General features: G+C 40.9%; 1 protein-coding gene across 1 annotated transcript; it reads right to left on the reverse strand.

Moving 5' to 3' along the window:
* Positions 1–1,527: 1,527 nt before the first annotated feature.
* GPATCH1 (G-patch domain containing 1) lies at positions 1,528–18,475 on the reverse strand. The gene is made up of 20 exons (XM_063312684.1): positions 18,372–18,475; positions 16,252–16,386; positions 15,806–15,891; positions 15,335–15,495; positions 14,657–14,754; positions 13,807–13,862; positions 12,550–12,789; positions 12,121–12,268; positions 11,928–12,007; positions 10,351–10,555; positions 8,969–9,271; positions 7,959–8,137; positions 7,489–7,616; positions 7,061–7,200; positions 6,643–6,812; positions 5,793–6,012; positions 4,704–4,811; positions 3,776–3,864; positions 3,060–3,205; positions 1,528–1,793 (listed from the first exon to the last, which is right to left on the reverse strand). The coding sequence occupies exons 1-20, from the start codon at positions 18,445–18,447 to the stop codon at positions 1,763–1,765; spliced, it is 2,799 nt and encodes a 932-aa protein (XP_063168754.1). The 5' UTR covers positions 18,448–18,475; the 3' UTR covers positions 1,528–1,762.
* Between the last annotated feature and the right edge of the window lie 1,980 nt (positions 18,476–20,455).

Below are 20,455 nucleotides of genomic sequence, written 5' to 3' on the forward strand. Positions count from 1 at the left end.
TCACTGACCCAATTCCTGACTTCCACATCCTTTGCCCACAGAAGCCTCTTACTCATTTTTTTCCTCCCAAAGCTACAGCCTCCATTTATCCCTTGCTTTTTTCACAGCCCCAGAGACTGTTTATTATGGTTTATTTTCAGAATAGCCCACACCAAGATCCCAGGAGCCTCTGTTGCATTGGGGCGGGGGGGGGGGGGGGGTTGTCAGGAAAAGCACTCTGCACAGGCTCAAGGAAGCCGTTATTTTAAAGCGAAGCCTCAGCTTATGGAGGCCCAGAAAATATTTGAGATTAGATAACCCATGACCCATTGGGTTATCGTTTCAGAGATATTTCTTTACCAGATTCCTCAATGCCCTCAACAATGGCAGAGCTTCTAATGTACTGGAAAAGTTCTTAAAAATTCAGGGAGACATTCAGAGATGTATCTGCCTTGAACGTAGCCCATGGTGAACCATATAGCCCAGCCAAACATTAGGAATTGACTACAGGAAATGTTTTGACATTTTATATTATGTCATAAAATGTTTTATGATATTTTTTATGTTATGTTTTATAAAATTTGCAAATTTCTATTCCATAGGAATCATGGGTCCAGATTTTGGACTCATTCTGTAGGTTAGCCCATTTGAGGTACCTTGGTTCAAAACTTTTTGCCCTACGATCCACTGTTTTACCCAGTTCAAGGTTACAAAGTATCAAACAGATAACGGGAGTTTAAGTAGTATATAGATAGGTAACAAATGCCTCTTGCAGCCTCTTAAAAGGCAGTGGCTGCGTTCCCAGAATTGGCTTGCTCATGGTTAACTTAGCCATCATTTATTCCATTAATCCAATTTTGTGGGTTTCCCTGATACACCAAAGCAGAATGAACCACGCAGAGTTAGCGCCAACCACAGCAGTCTGAAAGGCAATTGTCAAGAGATGGTTCGTCTTCCTCTTTTATGTCCTGAAAATATTGCCGGACCTACATAGAAAAATGAAGATGACAGGATTGCAGATATTCATTGGACCCCACCAGGCCAGGGCCAGATCTGGGAATCATGTTGGAGACTCCAAGGCAAAAGATGCTCCTAGCTCTGTACTTGGCTGGGTTTTCACAGAAAGCGTCAGGAACACCTTTGCACGTTGGTTCTTCAAAGAGTGTAGCTGTATCGCTATTAGGGTATTTCAGAGAGCATTCTTTGCCCACTGAGACGCACGTCATTGTTCATCTGTTTTAGGGGTTAATATTTTTTCCTAATTTTATTTGGTACTTCTAATCTTCTTAATGTAATAATACCTCCTCTGTTAGGTATTCAATGCATGACCATTTCTGCTGGGACCACCAGCTCACCAAAGCAGCTGTACACAATGACCAACCCCCACCCACATCTGCACACAACTGAGAAAAGCATCTGGAGGATGCAGCTTCGTCAAACTGCAGAAGAGTTTGATCATTCCAACACATCCTACAAAGGACTGTTTCCATCCTTCTCATATCTGCACTTAAGCACATCTTTCAACAAATTATTTGACAACATTGGGCATAAGATCAGCAAATTTAGTTTATTAAAATTTTCTCATGCTTATTAAAATGCAGCACTTTCATCGTCTCTCAAAGAACAGAATCTTTTGCAGTACTCAGCATTTCATTTTTTAAACTGAAATTAAAAGAAATAAATCCAAGATAAATACTGTATTTACAGGACATTAACAATGCTTTATATGGGTGATCTGCCATCATAGAGGAGATCTGTTTTGAATCCAGAAATGCAATCCAAGCTACCGCTTTACAAGTGGAAGATGCTTCAGCCTAAAATAAATAAATTGAGGAATAAACGAAGAAATAAATACATTTTACTAATAAATAAATAATCCAAACTGGAAGCTGAACTACAACTTTTCAATCAATTAGTTATTAGAAGGCATCTGAATTCTAAAAATAAACATGACAACGTTGCTTTTTAAGTAAGCAATTTAAAAATTTCAGCCACAGTTACATGACAGTTAAATAATGAGAATGCCTGTAGCACTCTTCCTTCCAATCAACTGATTATCTTTCCAAGTTTTCTGTGATGTTCAGACACCATCTGCTGATTTGATTATTGTTCAAAGAATGAAAGAAAAATTGTCCCAAAATAAGAGAAATGGACATGTAAAGAAGACATCATATAATTCACATGAGAAAAAAAATCTGATCTAAGACTAAAGTTAAAAACATGCTATTCCCTTAAATAATTTTTTAGGCTGCCACTTTATATGTAGTTACTCCAGAGTCAATCCCACCAAAGGAAATAAAATAAATCAAGTAGAGTGACATCATTAGGGTGACCTTGCACTATATTATTATATATAAGAATTCCATCTCCCTGCTCTGATCAATTTCAAGCAAGTTTCAAGTATCTCTCTAGCTTGCCTTTGGACTGGAAACAAGATTGGCATCTTCTTGGCATACTATTTGCCCTGCTGCTTTAAATTACCTTCCTGCATTAATGGGAGTTGAATCAGCAGTGGTACTGACAACTCCAGCATTTTCTACCTTGGGGACAGTATGATCCCCAGCAGGGAATCAAAAAAACTCAAGATGGCAATCAAGGCAGCATTGATTTATTTAATTTTTACGCCATGCACTGGACGCCAGCATGACTGAAGCCCTGCCCCTTTGTAAATGCCTCAATTGCACTGCTGCAACCTCCACTTTTTTGACACCCTCCCCCACTCCTGTGGATGCTACTGGGAGATTTAAGATATACAAAAGAGTTGCTTTTTGAGGATGGGTCGGGTTTTCTGGCCACCATGACACCACGGCCCTGTCTTAAATAAGTATCCATGTGGCAGGACACTAAGAGTCACACATTGCACTAAACCATAAACTGATGCTTGGGTTGGGCTTCCGTGGGATGTATAAACCCAGACATTCCGCTCTGGAAACCATCATTTATGGCCTGGTGGAATGTGTGTCCTAAGCCACTGTGGCTGGATTCAAACACTGTCCTATGACCAAACAAAAACAAAAACAAAACAAAAAGGGATGCCTATTTGCATATAACGCAAATATGTAGCCTCTTTGCCTGGTTACCTTCTTAAAAATCCCTGGGGTGATATATTCATCCCTTCCTCTTCACTGCTGCTGTCTCTGCTCTCAGTGGTGTCTGAGCTGCTGTTCTTCTCAGATTTCTTGTTCTTGTGTTTGCCCTTCTGCTTGGACTTCTTGTGCTTCTTTTTCTGCAGAAAGAGTTCACGCAATGGTAACATGAGAGCCAGCTGGGTGTGGTGGTTAAAGGCACCAGGCTAGAAACAAGGAGGCCGTGAGTTCTAGTCCCGCCTTGGGCACAAAGCCAGCTGGGTGACCTTGGGCCAGTCCCTCTCTCTTGGCCCTAGGAAGGAGGCAATGGCAAACCACTTCTGAAAAACCTCGCCAAGAAAACTGCAGGGACTTGTCCAGGCAGACTCCGAGAATCGGACACAATTGAATGGATTAAAAAATGGTAACTTATTTTTATTTATTTATTATTCAAATGTATATGGCCCACCCATCTCATATATATGACTCTAAACAAGGTAGGGGAGCAAAATAGAAGGAAACAACAACCACTCCCATGGAAAACAAGCTTTATATGTGTTTCTCAACCTTGGCCACCTGAAGATGTGTGGACTGGGGAAGACATGCTGGCTGGGGAATTCTGGGAGTTGAAGTCCACATGTCTTCAAGTGGCCAAGGTTGAGAAACACTGGTGTAAGAGAAACCAACAGTGATTTTGAGGAAAAAAGGTTAAAAATAAACATTAAGGTTACCTTCTCTTTTTTATGTTTGTGTTCTTTTCTACCCTTGTGTTTTTCTTTGCTCTTTTTGGACTTCTGTTTCTCAACCACTTCAGCCATACCTAAAACATACATCAGATATGGAGGAACTATCGGAGGAAGATGCTTAGTTATTACTTTTAGCTTCTCTGAGAATAGCATCTTACTTTACTGCTTTATACAAACCCCTGATCTATTTATACAAATATTGGCTACATTTTCAATGAACATTTAACTCTGGTCAGGAACAACTGAAACCGGCCTGGAACTCATGGCAAACAAACGTTTTTCTAGGATGCAAAAACTTTGGCAGGTGGGACAATTCTATTCAATAAACATGATTCATTTCTTTTCCTAGCAGTCCTATCTTGCCTCAGCTATATGAGGACTGATCTAAACTATGGAAATAACTTTTAAGGTGTTTCATCTGCAGGATAATGCATACGCTTAAGTTTCAAAAGCTTGAAAAGACATCATGTTTGGTAAAGTTGAGGCCAGCGGAAAAGAGGAAGACTTTCAATGCGATGGATTGATACAAATTACCACAACAATGGACGCAAACATTGGAACAGCCAGGTGTATGGTACAAGACCAAACAGCATTTCATTCTGTTATTCATAGGGTCACCGTGAGTCGTAAATGACCTGACGGCAACTAACAACAACAACAACAACATTTCAAAAATGTTGTGATGTTTGAACTGGAAAAGAAAAATCCTGTTATTGACTGAGCATGTTTTGGGAAGCTACCCTAATTAAATAAAGAATTTAAAATATATATATATATACACTCTGCATGATTAGCTTGCTTCTATAGTACTTCTGTAGCCCTTGAATCAAAAAACATCAACAGACGATAAATTCATATATTTTAAAGTCAACATATATGCAATACAGAGTTTACATTTAATAAACGTCTTTACCAGAATAAACTACGGGAGGCAGTCTTGGTCCAAATTCTTGTCCTTGATCAGCTTCCTTTGAGGTTGGAGTTGCAGTATCAGAAATCTCAGGTGTAAAACATTCAGTTTCTTTGAGAAAAAGCAATAAAATACAGTGTGTTTAGGCAGTGGTGTTCAAAAGCTAACATAATAAACCACTTTATGGAGCCCATGGACCTATTAGTCCATTCCAAAGGCCATCTTAAAGGCTGATGACATACCCTAAAGGTTGTTGCAATTCACAATACATTTGTATGAGCTTATTCCCACATCCCAGCATCTTTTCCTCAATAAAAAGATCTCCAAGACTCAGGTTTTTATCAAGGACTTCAAGGCCACATAAAAGTGCTTCAGCTTTTGGGGGGATGGCTCCAGCCTATCAAACCACTGGGTCACTACTGGAATGAGCAGTGTGCTTCCCCACTCCCTCACTTAGTCCCATTAGTGCCTCCTTTTGTAGCTATTACAAACTGCTACGCTGAAAGGGCAAACTGATTGGTTGCAATACAGGTAGTCCTTGCTTAACGTCCACTCATTCAGCAACCAAAGTTGCGACGGCACTGAACAAGGGGCACTTACGACAGGTCCTCACAATTGCGGCCACTGCAGTGTCCCTGCGGTCAGGCAATTGCCATTTGTGGCCTTCTCTGCTGACTTCTGACAAGTAAAGTCAGTGGGAAACCTGGCAGGAGGTTGCAAAAGGCAATCCGGTGACCATGGGACGCTGCAACCGTGCAGGACTTGCCTAACAGCAGCAACCAGGACTGCTGGAACTGCCGTTTTAAGTCAGTGCGGTCACATGATGTCACGCCTTACAACTGCGGAGTTCCCAGTCCCGATTACTGTTGGTAAGCGAGGACCACCTGCAGTGCAAAACTGGAACAGCACAGCAGCTTCAACCTGAGCTTTTCAATCCTGTTTGGAGGGGAAATTCAAAGTCTTCAGCTCGTTCAAAGGTGGTGGCAAGCTATGCTTGCCCCAAAGTGGCAGTGCCTATACAAGGTATTATAGATCAGAGAGTATGCTGGGCTTTTAGTGGGGGGTATTTTATCTGAACCAAACGAGCAATACCTTGAGTAACAGGTAATGGAACACCAGGTGGGTCACAAGGCTTCCTGCCTTCAGAATCTCCTTCCAACGCTGTTGCCGTCTGTTCCTCTCCGTCACTCTCTTCTTCAGAAGATGACTTCTCATCCGAGGAACTGGCAAAGATTGCTTTAAATAAATCCATGGATGGCCTGCTTTCTTCTTCCACTGCAACTTCACTTGGGCCACTACTTGGGTCTAATGTCTGAACCGCAGAGGAAAAAGCGGAGAAATAATGCACTTCTCTGCCAAGTTAAATCATAACCAGGAGCAAACTGTTTAAGATACTTCAACCATGTCCCTTTCCAGCTAAACTCTTGCAAGATTTATTATGTAATGTTATTAACTCATGGCCAGGTTCAGCAAACAACATACTGTATATTTCATGCATTTCAGATGGTATGCAAAACAAAACCTTACTGCAGTTTTATGAGAAATGTACATTTCATTCATCTAGAGAGAGGTTTCATCGTAATTTCAAGGCAAATTAAAACATGCACTCTGCACTTCCAAAACAAGGTTGTGTTTGTTTTTTCCATGGAATCTGTGACACCATGATAAAGATATTTCTAATAATACATGTAAAATTTGTAATAATACATGTAAAATTAGTCCTGTGTTGTATTCATCTAGTAAATTGTCACATAAGTCTGCACTGCATTGCACTGCGTTCTTTGAGAAATTCATCTGAGGATAGCCTGATCCCATCTCCTGAGAATACTGTAGCTACCAATTCATTCATTCAAGCTCATCATACATCCCCCTAAATCATTTGGTATTTGATTGAGGGTCCCCTCACTCCTTCAATACCACAGAAGCATCAAAGCCACTCTACCTGAGTAGGAACAAGGTCCCCAGCCCCACGCTTGGCCTCTGCTCCAACTGCTGTGGGTGGCTGCTCCTGAACATCAACCTTTGATCTAGCCAAACTTATAAATTCACCGATGGCATCCTTTTTCTTCTTCTCTTTGTCAGACACATCCCATCTGGATGATTTTTTTGGCTCTGAAAGAAATGAACACATTTCCAATGGGTTGTAACCCTTTCTTGATGAGTTCAGCAAAGTGGTATTTATTTTATACAACCTGTACATAGACATTAATATATTCCTCCCCAGTTAGCCTGAGATTCTGTGCCACCCCCTCAAGTGGTTTTTGCTCTGTTACTGTCCTCTACCATTTGACTGGCCAAGTTATCTATGATCCATGTACCTAAGGAATAAGAGTCTTCTTCTGATAAATTAAAAATCTTACTGTTAGGAATATTATTCTGTTGCACGCCTACTTTCCTCGGCTGATTTTGCATCTCTGATTCCGACTCTGAAGTAATGGTCAAGAAATTGAATACAGAATACTTCTCACGTTTCACTGTCGGCAATCCAACAATACATGACCTGATGAAAAATAAAAACAGAGTTTCTACTTCTAACTTTGAGTGACTTTGCTATTACAGAATATGTGTATTAAAATAGGTCCTAAGTACAGAAATGAAATAACATTTTAAACTTTACTGTGAAGGAATTCAGGTCTGCAGATCAAAAATATAATTAAGTCACCAAGGTGATCTAAAAAATAAGTTGTTAGATTTAATTTACATTTTTCTGATCATTTCTACTGGCTAACCATAAAATTATCATCCAAAACTACTTGTTAGAAAATGCTGATGTACTCAATCAACTTACTCTGCATAAGGATCAGGAATATTAAACCTTTTGCACAAAAGCTTATCCGGGTGCCATTCAAACCTTTCCCTTGTGAGCTTTCCAAACATCTTCATCCTTGCAGCAGCCACTTTGTCATCAACATTAGTCTAAAAGAACAGTGTGGTCATTAGTTTGTTACAAAAATAACATATATATATATATTTAGGAAACAACTGACTTGAGAATTAAGGATAACTTTTTGATGATCTTTTTTTAAAAATTGGCCTGGTCCACATTTCTGCTAAACTAATTTCAACCGTGAAATAAACCACAAGTAGTTGGGTTCACACAACACACTAAGCGAAAACAAAACAAACTACGCTACGGCTTAGCTATGTGCTGTGTGAACTCTGGCATTTTTGGAGGAATGATCTTTAAAGGAATCAGTGCTGCAGGGATTACTGCAAATCACCCCAGTTCAACAGTTTCTGGATGACTTTGAGACATACCTCTTGATCGCGAGGAACGTCTATTTTATCAGTATCGTCCTCCAGCTTTGCAGGAGTAAACCTTGAAGATAAAATAGAGCTGGACGTTTTGTAGAACATAGCCGCACGAGAGAACTCGTCTTGTTCTCTACCACGCTCCCACTCTGTCATACTTGAATCTAAACAGCTTTCAGGCACACCTATTAGACAACAAAAATTATTAGTATTAAAACCAAGCAAAAACACAAAGTCAATAATATTGAACAAACAAGAATGAAACAGTTGATACCAATGAACATATGCATAGATTTTCAGCCAAAACAAAGCCAAGTATTACAGAAAATGGTCTCAACAGAAGCATGAAAAATCAAAGATTATTTTAAAAAAAAATTTAACAAATGTATATGGCCATCCATCTTAACTAAATAACTCTGGCCAGCTAAAAAAACACCAAATAAAATCACACAATATAAAAGCCAAAAGGAAAATAAGATTTTAAAAAACTATCCCAAAACAGAGACCAGCACACAGATCACTGTCTTGTTGCCTCCTAACAAGCAGAATCATAAACCAAGGTTTGTTCTTGCCTTATGATTTTGGGTTGCTAGGTAGGAGCAAGCCATAATTCCTGATTTGAATGTTCCATTACACAATTCATGAGCCAGAGTTTCCTGGTTGTTTTTACTTAGTCTTTCTAGTAAATTATACAAGAAAGAAGTATTAACAGTTGAAGTGAGAATGTTTTAGCATTCCTTACAAACCAGAATCTGAAAGGATCATAGCCAATAACTCTGTGGGAATAATTAACAAGATTGCACTTGATGTGCTGGCTACTGAAGACAACATTTTAAAATGCTGGACATATTAAGCATCAGAATAAATGTCTATTTCACAGTGCCAGCTTATATTTTGCTTCTTCTTCTTCTTCAGATTTTGGTGCTGCCCCCTTACATGCTGTTTGCTGATTATAAATAGAATACTTGAATTAAAGTGAACAATTTGATATATGAAAGGAGAAAAGAGCTGGACACATTTTTGCCACTTGCCTTTCTTTCCACGTGCAAGATTTTCTAAATAATGTTCGTATCTCTTTTGCTTTTCTGGGTTGTCTGCAAATGGCTTGAAGCCACTAGAGCCAGTTCTAGCTAACTGGGACCCCAGCATCAACCGCCACTTCTGTGGCATATCAGAGACAGGAGGAGGCTGGAATTTGTTATAGGCAGGTAGTTGAGGAAGAGTGTCAGTTTTCAATTGTTGTTGTCCTGCCTGTTTCACTTCTTGGATCCTCTCTTTGTCTTTATCTGATAAATATTCTAGAACAGAAGTGGTCGGGCCTAAACAAGAAGAGAAAAACATGATATAAAACTATGGCAAAAATAACATTTTTTAGTTCAGAACATACTATAATCAAGAATCTATCGTCGTGTTTAAACAAAACATTTGCAAATAAAACCTTGGTGCGCCTCACAGAAGCTACATTTAGAGTTCATTGATGAGGCTACTAAATTAATGAGGTCTCCTCATCACAAACAGAACTGTAATCTGACATGCACAATTCCAAATATCAGGGAAGTCGGAACACAGAATTCTTTTCCTCTTGTGAAAACTGGAATGTGGGAAGTACTGAATGAACTGAATAGTGGAGGAAAATGGCCCTGAAACAACTGAACAACTACTCTATGGGATACCCATTTTCATTTAAACCCGCTTCAGGTTGAATATCTGAAGGGCTTCAAACTGATAATGAAGGTTGCCCCCCACACATACAACTGAATGTCTGAAGAGGATTCTATGGACTCTCCCATTCTACAGAGCAGTGTTTTTCAGCCTTGGCAACTTGACGATGTGTGGGCTTCAACTCCGAGAATTCCCCAGCCAGCATGCGGCATGCTGGCTAGAGAATTCTGGGAGTTGAAGTCCACACATCTTCAAGTTGCCAAGGTTGAGAAACACTGCTATGGGGCAAGGGGACCAGGAAATACAAGTACTTCACACTTCCTGTTCCCTTGCCTCTCTGTCTCTCCAGAAATAGAGCACAGGAACCCCCATGTCCAGAAAACTCCACGATTCCAAAGTTAGAAAGCCTGTGAATCTAACACCCAAAAATGTATGTGGAGCCCAAGAGGAGTGATATGGATGGAACAGGAAGCAGGATGCGCACACACATTTGAAATACAATCTGGAATACAGTATATAACGAAGTCAGAAAGCTGATGTGCGGGTTAGACAGAACGATCCAATTAGCAATTACAGCAATCAACAAACAGGTCAGGAGGGAAAGGCACAAATACACTTTCAACAAATTAAAAAAAAAAATCTAACCGAACGCCTACAATGACAGTCAAAATAAAATGATTGCGGATTGCAAGGAGAGGAAATATGCAATGCAAGGTAACATCAGGATTTCAGGTACCTTTCAGAGCTGCTTCACCCAGCACTTCCCTCCTCTCAGAAGCAGTTTTCTGGTGTCTACTTTGGATTGCTACGTCACTCTGAAGCTTCCCACTGGATTCTGCCAACGCTTGCACTAAGCGGAAGTTTTCACCAGTGGCTTTTATCACGGGCCGAAAGTAATGGACTGGCCTGTAGTCTTTTGGCAGGTCTGGAGGGGGATAAGTCTTTATAGAAAGACCAACAGAACGCAAAACACTGATTTGCTTGTAGACAAGTGAATCATTAAATATGTCTAAAACATGTACTGGACATCAGGAATTATGCAAAATTAAATTTGAACTCAAGTGTATAAACCAATACATAGAACGATTCCCTGCTCTTTCTAAAATATTGTGACCGTTTGTTGCAGAATCCCAGTAGCTGTCAAGTTTCATATCCAATCACCTGACAATTACAGGCACTCCTTGACTTACGACCATTCATTTAGCAATTGTTCGAAGTTATGACGGCGCTAGAAAAAGTGACTTACAACCAGTCCTTGCACTTACAACTTTTGCAGCGTCCCTGCGGTCACATGGTCAAAATTCAGGTGCTTGACAATCAGCATGTATTTAGGATTGTTGCAGCGTCCCAGGATCACGTGATTGCCACTTGCAACCTTCCCAGCCGGCTTCCAACAAGCAAAGTTAATGGGGGAACTGGATTCACTTAATGATCACGATTCACTTAATTACCATAGTGATTCGCTTAATGACTGCAGCAAAAAAGATTATAAAATCGGGCATAACTCACTTAACGACTGCCTCACTTAGTGATGGAATTTCTGGTCCCAATAGTGGTCGTAAGTTGAGGACTACCTGTATCACCAGTTGCCTCTTATTGCACCCAATACATTCACTGCCATGATATTTATTACCTTGCGAATCTTAGCAAAAATATCATAGTCCCATGCATGATAAAATGATTTCCACAGCAGACTCTTTATTGGTAAAACATTGCAGATAGCAGATTTGAGAAATTTCTGGATATTTTTTTTTCTTGGTTACAAACTCAGATTTCCAAAGAACAGGTTAGGACAGTAAAAGTCAACAATTAACATCCCAGTTTTATTTTGGAGTAGAATAAAAATAAAACACTACAGACAAATCATGTTACTATCATAAGTTATGAAAATCTAATACATTTCAAATTATAGCAGACTGAAGAATCAGTTCTACATTCTTGGAAACCTCATTGTGAATTCAGTGTATTTTCATACGTTTCAGTGTTTCTCAAGCTTGGCAACTTCAAGCTAGGTGGACTTCAACTCCCAGAATTCCCCAGCCAGCATGGGAGTTGAAGTCCACCCAGCTTGAAGTCACCAAGCTTGAGAAACACTGATACACACACACACACACACGCTTACTTCTGTTACCTATAAAAATGGAAATAGCATGAAGGGGGCACCTCGTACATCACCAAATGCAAATAAGACTCTTTAACTTCCATTCATGCATGCTAATTTCCACAAAATTCTACTGATCCACTTATTCAGATATATAAGAAAACAGAGCTCTCCCACGCAATGCCCTATGGCAGAAAGGAAAACTAGCTAACCTTGGAGGGAGATACTGACTTAGATGCCAAGCAGAAGCCATCCAAAATTTTCCCAATGTACTTCTGTTCTCTCTCTACTCCTAGAAAATAACAGAGGAATTCATTAGCACTTTCAAAGTCAACCAAGAGAGTGGCACTTCCCGAAAGGCCTCAACCCATAACAAAACATTCAGAGGCTTCCAATCATCCAGACCTGGCTTGTTTTTATAATGCTGCGGTGCTGTCCAACCATATAACCCATCGCCCGGCTCTTCATCTTTCAGAATGGTGTCATATTTGGAAAGGGATTCGATTGCATAAATATCGTCATCTTCCTCTTCCAAAGCTCCAACACCAAAAGCCTAAAAGAAGCAGTGGAACATACCATTAGAGTTGTCTTACCTATTTTAATAGCCTAATAACTGCATCCGCAAAAGGTTCGCATGAGGCTGAATGAGGAAGAGGGCCAATTTGCTCAAACTGGCTGTATCAAAAAAGAGTTCCCAACTTGCCTTCAGAGAGCCTAGCATGTGTGTGCTTATATGTAAATAAGTATAACTGTTCTGGAGCATGTGTTACAGGTCTTAGGAGATATCACCTGTTCATTTCTCAAACCCTAGTCCAAAAATTTAACCTGTTTTACCTGTCCTGAAATGCCCAGTTTCCGTCCTCTGCTATGCCGTAGATCACCAAGTTGACTTAAATCTTCAGAACTGAGACTAAAAATGTTTAAAGATTCTTCTGAACTGCCAAATAAAGCTTTGGTGGGATCCAGACCTTTGTAACCCAGTCCATGGACATTTTCTTTCGGAGTCAGATCTACAGGCATCACATCTTTGGGGGCAAATGTCACATTTTCTGGCTGATATTCATCCTCTTCTTCCTTTACAAAATGAACATATGTTACTTACAATGAAGTATTAAGTTGGCAAAATTCTAAGCCCCCGTTTCTTCTCCACCAGCAATGTAGTTGGTAATTCTAAGGAGTAGCAGAGCAAAGCAGCAACCCACATACTTTATTAACGGTCTGGGACCTGTATCAGTGATTCATTATGTTGTCTCAGATTCTAACAAAACAACCACAATCATAAAAAGAGGGAAGATCACAGATTTCTATTCTCCTATACTTTCTGCTTCCTCCACGAAGCAATATTTTATAGGTAGTCCTTGTTTAGTGACTGCACTTGGTTCCAGCGAAATGATCACTAAGCAAAGCATGTGACTGAGAGAGACGCACACACTGTGAGGATTGCTGGTTGCTGCCATCTCATTAAATAAAGTTCTCTCCTACAGTGTCCTGTGCCTGACCCATTTTTCCCCCTTGTTTTGCCTCCTCACAGTGTGGAAAGATTGCCTAAACAAGCTACCTCTTCCTGAGCTGCTTTTCTAACCCAGCGCTTCCCTAAAAAGTGCTAACTGCAAGTCAACAAGCTCAACTCTGTGACCTTAATTACTTTATTAGAACCCCCACTCCAGCTGCTGCCTGAAACTGACCAGACTGTAATCAGTTTCACACTGAAAGCTTTTGTTGTTGTAAATACCATGGGCCTTGGTCACAAAGTTACTTTTTTCATACTTACATGGTCAGTATCCGAGGCAGTCACTAAATGAGAACTAACTTTTACCCCTTGCCACTTTATCTGGGAGTCACTTACATGAAAACAGCCAGAACTGTTTATATTAAAGGGTCTCATGATGTTACAGATGCCTCTATAGAAAAGTCGGTACAGAAAGACAAGGGCTAATGTTTATTCACTTATTTAAAATTACAAGGCATTAGGACTATAAAAGAATCATTGTAATAGTCATTATTGTAGCCACAAAGGGTTGGTGTTTATTGAATAACTCAAATTAAATTTTTAAAAACTGTTAAAATTTCCAATAAATGCTCTACAATTACCTCCGAATCTTCAGATCCTGGGGGCAAAGCACACCCATATATTTTTACTCCAGGCTCTGTAACCAAACAAGGACAATCACAGTTAAAATGCTATAATTTTTCATTACTTTATTCAAGGAATGGAATGGAGTAACTTTTATTGTCATTTCACTATACACCAAAATGTACATTAAAATGAAATTTTGTTACAATTGGCTCAGCAATAAAATAAATATAACCTAATTACTATAATATACATTCTTTACCCATTCCACTCCTCTAATCTTGATCCCTAATAAATATCAGTCCTACACACAGCAACACAACAGTAAGAGACAAGTCATGCTACTACTGTCCCCCTGAAGTCAAAGTCACTTAAATTACTCCAGTATCTGAGTAACTAGTTATATAATAGCACAGACTATTAATCAGAATTATACAAAAAAATTATTGGAATAAATGGATCAAACTGATATATTCAGGCAATCATATCTTAAATATGGAGATGGGAACAAATATTTTGCAATGCTGTGAAAACTCTGTGCTTCTCCCCTTATAGCACAAGCAAACAGACTAGTAAGCCTTTTCCATCTTTTCCCCAAACCAGAAAACAACACTTATCTGCTTTGAAACAAGTCACAGTACAACACAACTTCAAACAATGGTTAAACATCCTGGCTTATTTCAAAGTAACAACAGTGGCTTCCCAATTTGGGCCAAATGGGAAAAGACGATTGGTCATTCCTACTTGGCTTGTCTGTGCTTCAAAGGGAGGAGCAAAGGGCTTATTCAGCAGGGACATAATTACCTGAACTAGATAATGTATTTTATTCTGATCTTGCTGAAAAACAATATATTCAGGGTAATATACCGGGTTTTTGCTTGCATGGCTTCCTCTTTACTCGAGGCCCAACACCTTGTCCTTCTTTCCAGCCCATTTTTCGCAACAAGTCAATCCCAATTGTTATTCTGGAGAAAAAATGGATAGACAAGTTATAACCGCCCGCACTAGAATCCTTATACAAACAATGCATTCAAACCACAGTAGAAAAACAATGCATTCAAACCACAGTAGAAACACAAGCTCATCCCCCCGAGATTGGATCGGTTCCGTCCCTGTTGGCCTTTCGTAAAGCCTTGAAAACTTGGCTTTGTGCCCGAGCCTGGGGCCCTGGGCATGCGATAGAGCCCACCTCCTGGTTGTGTGGATGATTGGTTAGATTATGCCCAGCTGCTGTGTGTTTTATTTTTATTTGCTTTTTTATATGGTGCATTTTATGTATTTTAATTGTTTTATTGTAAGCCACCTAGAGTCAAGTAAAAGTGAGATGGGCAGCTATATAAATCAAATAAATAAGTAAGTAAGTAAATTTTACAACAGCCCTAGATTTAGCATCAGGAACACTTGTTTAGGGAGGAAGAAGAAATCCTAGCTGTTTACTTATGGCAAAAACATTCAAACAGTCCTTCAGATGTGGCAGAAATAAGACATATAAAAAAGGCAGTCATTATCTAAACCAGCATAGAATTTTCTTTTTAATATACCTACTTGGCAGGTGTGATGAACTCATCCAATACTGTAGCTCCAGGGATGGGAGCAACTATTACTGCTAGCTGTCTGGCCTTCTCCTGGATTTTGTCTTTGCTTTGGGAAGCAAATGTATCTGTAATTGTAATTTCCTTTGGTGCTATCCCATGTTCACTAAGATCCTTCCGGGAAAAACAAGATTGGGGGAGGGGGGGAATCAGAATATTTTCTCTCCAAGTCTACGAATTAAAACAGTAAGTTTGAAACAAAACAGCGAGGGATGCTCATTCTTTATACACAAAAATCACTGTTCTTTATCTAAACCAAGCCATTACTGCCAATTTATTATGCATCTAAAAGATTATGTACAATACACCAGGCTTATATAACCGTATTTATCGATCTATCTGCCATACATACTGAATATCATAAATAGATACAGATATCTGGAATTATATAAATACAGTAATCTCCATCATCTTGCATAATTACCTCTTCATCCATAAAATCTTCTGGCTCGAGAACTTTTTTTTCTGCTCTGTTTTGGCGAGATGATACAAAGGCTGATGGTGCCCATCCTTGAAAGACAATATATTGTTGTTAAGATGTGAATTGTAAACTCACTGTGCAATGCTTTACAGCAGAATTGAGACATCAAATTTTGAATTATGACTGGATTGCTCTACCCACTCACCTCAGAAATCTTTCACTGACTTACTGTAACTGAATTACTTCTGAGTGGACATTTGTGTAGTGTTGTGCTGGAAATTATACTAACTGTATGGTTCAAGTGATTTTGCACAGTCCTCACTGCAACTTCACACAATGTGTGAAACTGGCTAAATTTTACTGTCCTGGGCACTTTTTAAATAACCAAGCCCAGCTTGAGCCAAGAGAAAGAAAATAACTTTCTGAAAGGAGCAACTTTAGTTACTAACCTTCTTTGGATCCGACAGTGTTAAAGTAGCCGGCTGAGAAACCACCACTGAATGCTCCATGAAATCGTTTGTATCGTCCTTTCTCATCTTTGACAGTCTGGTCTTGGAGAGGAACTGGCTTCTTAATGCGCTCACCTGCAGGCAGGCAGGCAGGCAGGAATTTAGATGCATACATGATTGTTACACCCAGCTATTTAAGATAAACTTGAATGAGACGGGTGCTGACTAAATTTGCAGTATAAATAACTAAATAAATAAACGAACGAACGAACGAAAATAGCTCACATTGAGTTCAAACATTTTATTACCATATTGCCTTCATTTTCAGTTGTCCAAACCAGGTAACTGTAGGCTAGAAGGGACTTAAAACAATTAAATGCTCTCTTTGCTTACATGCAGTGTAAATCCATTCCCTTCAGACTATATCACCCACTGAATCCAGATTTTAAAAAATAGCCAAGCTATATGCTACATAAGCAAGCAAATTTAGTCACTCTGATCTCAAAGTAGGAAACAGGGTGATCTGTAAAATTCCAATTTGCCAGGCTGGGATAGCTGCTGCCCAGCTTGGCAGATCATCTCTTTACTGTCAGAAGTTTGTGATTAAAGGAGGATTAATGCTCTTTGGCCATTTTGTGAATACAATTCTTTACAGCTACAGTTAGAATAGAAGGCACAGATTGTCTCCTATAGTATCTGCCAGGCTGGTTTGATCTGGCAGGGTTGGCATGCTCTGGGTTCCATCAATTAAACAATGCCATCTCTCTGGACCCCGGAAGCATACTTTGGTAGCACTGCCTGCCCTGTGGAACGAGGTCTCTCCAAAATTTGAACAGCTCCCACCCTACTAGTATTTCAAAGGGCCCTTGGTAAGGATGACTGATGCCTCTTTCTTCCTTTTTTTGTTCCCGTCCCGCCATTATTATTCTTTTGTCTTGTGCTATTATTTGCCTTTTTTGTATCATTCTTCATTTTTTCAATGTTTTTAACCACTGTAAACCACCCAGAGTCGCTGGGAGCTGGGCAGCATATAAGTTTAATAAATTGATAATGATAAACCTGTAAGGTTTAACATTAATTTAATTAATTAATTAATTTTAACATTAACATAAATATTAACATTTAGAGCCATCTGGATTTTTTATTTGCTATCTTATCTTATCTTGCATTGTATTATATTTTATGTATTATTTATGAATATCGTTTTTAATTGACGATTGATTTGATTGATTAACTTACTGTGAACCGCTCAGAGTCCCTCTTGCAGGCGGGGGGAGATGGGCGGCAGCAAAAATTTAATAAATAAATAAATAAATGATGATGAACCTGTAAGGAAGCATTTATTGCTACCTTGCCTGGTTTTTGCTAAGAACTACTGCATCACTCTTTGGGGTGGTGCAGAAAAGCCCATGCAGGAGAGCATGTTTTTCTGGAAGGAAAGGAGAGGGGCCAAGGAGCTCCTGGGTTTCAAACACTCCTGTGAGGCTTGCCTAAATCAGAGGCCGATGAGTTGCATTCCTGGCAGTGGCATCTCTCTTTTTTCTTGGCAGGCTCTGGATAGGATCCCATCGGGCTCCTCTTGTGCCAAGCAATCGGTCACACCTGACAGGGTCCCAACCAGCCCCCAGAGCAAGGATGCTGGCCCAGTCCCAGAGGTGGAAGTGCAACCCAACGCATTTGGTGCAAATCGTTGGCAGAAGCACCAGCCAGCCTCATGATGCAGCGAAGCAGCCCCCCGTCCATCCTTCTCATGCCCCACTTGCCCCTCTCCCAGCTTCCTTCCTCCCCACGTCCGCCTAGACGCCCCAGCACCATCCTGAGCATCCCCTCCCGCAGCTTGTCCCCCCTCCACCTATCCCGCACTACAACTCCCATCAGCCCCAGCTTGGCCCAGGCGACAGGGAAGAGGGAGGCCGCCTGAGGGCCCGGCCGCTGGGGAGCTCGGGAGTTGTAGTCCGAAACAAAGGGGACCGGGTGCGGGGCGGGGGCCAGGCTGCCATACCCGGAAGGCAGCTCTGCGCGCTCGAACCAACGAAAAGAAAGACATGGGGGGAGATCCCCTCCTTCCCCCACGTAAAAAGGAGATGTCAAGGGGGAGGCGACGGAGTCCGCGGACTCACCTTCCTCCAGCGGCTCCAGCGGGGTCCCGACACTCACCAGCTCCTCGTCCTCATCATCGCTCGCGCCGGCCGCCATCTCTACAGGCCTCTGACGGCGGGGCGGAAGGCGGGGCCAGATCGGCCGGCCGCCCCCTGGAGGCGCGCGCAGCCCGAGAGAAGCGTGGTTGTCCTATAGGAACGGGGGGAGGGAGGGGAGAGGAGGGTGCAGTGCGTTTGTGTATGTCTGCGTGTCTGAATGCTAATGTTAATGCACATGCTTGTGACTCTCCCCTGGACTCGCCTCTCCCCATTGTTATTTGTCCAACCAAATAAACCAGTCTCTAAAAAACAAAGGTGCCTTTTCCTTCTTGTGGCTGAAAGTGCAGGTGGGCCTGGTTAGTCCTTGGATGGGAGACCACTAAGAAACCCCAGGGCTATTAAAATGAAAACGTGAAAAAAGTCTCAAAAGAAGTCAATGGGAAAAACCTTTGGACGCCTTGCCAAGGAAGTGGCATGGATATGTCTGTGAAGTCAGCAGGAAAACGTACATCAAGATTATAGAGGAAACAGAATTGTACTATCCATTCCTCTAAATTAATTGATAGGTCTAAATATATCTTATCCATTAAAACCTAATGCTGTAAAGGAGTTTGCTTGGTTTACGCTTAGTGAGCTGTGTGGATTGCCCACAGTGATTTGCAAAGCACATTGCATGGCTTAGCATGTTGCATGAACCCAGTCAGTTGGATGATATTTGCCAATGTGCCAACAAGCAGGATGGTGCTTTCACTGAAGTGAAAGGGGAAAGGTCCCCTGTGCAAGCACCGAGTCATGTCTGACCCTTTGGTGGGATGCTGCTTTCGCGACGTTTTCTTGGCAGACTATAGCAGGGTGGTTTGCCATTGCCTTCCCCAGTCGTCACCTTCCCCAGCAAGCTGGCTACTCATCTTACCAACCTTGGAAGGATGGAAGGCTGAGTCGACCTGAGCCGGCTACCCGAGAATCCAGCTTCCGCTGGGATCGAACTCAGGTCGTGGGGAGAGTTTCGGTTGCAGTACTGCCGCCTACCCTCTGCGCCACATGAGGCTGCTTTCACTTAACTTACCTGAATTATGGAAATATAGCTTTCTCCTGATCTAAATGTACCCTGATCTGTGCAAAGTAGATTTTTCTTTCTTGGTTTTTGGCATTGGGAAACGTGGGGGTTTTAAAACAATGGAATCTTATTGCCTGTTAAAGATTAACAGTGAAAAGGCAACTGGTGTGCATGTGTGTGGGGGATTGGGGTGTCTTAAAAAGACTGAAGCTGTAGCTTTTGTGGAGGAAATCTCAATTTTAGAAGCATTTGCAAGTGATCACATCTTTACCTGGCCAGGAGGTGTGTGTAAGCATACTTCCATGGTCATGGGAGATACATCAGAAGGGCTAACTTGACCAGAAGAGGTCAATGTGAGCAAAGTTGTGTGTGCCTCTGCACATTCTTCTCTCCTTTTAATCTGGAGCAGTGTTTCTCAAGCTTGGCAACTTTAAGATGTGTGGACTTCAACTCCCAGAATTCCCCAGTCAGCATAAAAAAAAAAACATGTGTGACAATATCCCACAACTGCCACCACTGGCTGGGGAATTCTGGGAGTTGAAGTCCACGCATCCTAAAGTTGCCAAGCTTGAGAAACACTGATCTACAGGGGTCATTTAAAAAAAAAAAAGGGCTTGATCATTGTTTCAGTATGAATCACAACAGTGGCATCTGCAGCAAAGTGCTGTGATGTCAAAATAACGACATGCCTGCAGTGATGCCATCATGCAGAGGTGCTTATGGCCTTGCACCCAGACATCAAATGCTGTTGCTGTTGTTAGTTGCTGTCGAGTCGTTTACGACTTATGGCGACCCTGTGTATAACAGACCAAAATACTAGTTCCTAAATTGTGGCAGTTGGGGGATGTTGTCACACACATTTTATTATTTGCTTGCCGCAGATGCCCGTGAATAACAAAAACAAGTTTTTTCTTTAAGCATGGAAAATAACAGGAGAACTTAATTTATGTAAAGTAGAGATCCTAAATATATCACCAACCAAATATATTGTGAAAATTATCAAATCAAA

Source organism: Candoia aspera, chromosome 11 (genome assembly GCF_035149785.1).
Source record: "Candoia aspera isolate rCanAsp1 chromosome 11, rCanAsp1.hap2, whole genome shotgun sequence".
In the NCBI taxonomy this organism is placed as follows: domain Eukaryota; kingdom Metazoa; phylum Chordata; class Lepidosauria; order Squamata; family Boidae; genus Candoia; species Candoia aspera.

Bases quoted from the DNA above. Each gene is read 5' to 3' on its own strand.
- GPATCH1 (XM_063312684.1), bottom strand. From the start codon at position 18,447: ATGGCGGCCGGCGCGAGCGATGATGAGGACGAGGAGCTGGTGAGTGTC. The intron at 12,008-12,120 runs GTCTGGATGATT...GTTATTTTCTAG, and splicing joins GCATTATAAAAACAAGCCAG to GAGTAGAGAGAGAACAGAAG. The intron at 3,865-4,703 runs GTAAAGACGTTT...TGTATGTTTTAG, and splicing joins GCCTCCCGTAGTTTATTCTG to GTATGGCTGAAGTGGTTGAG.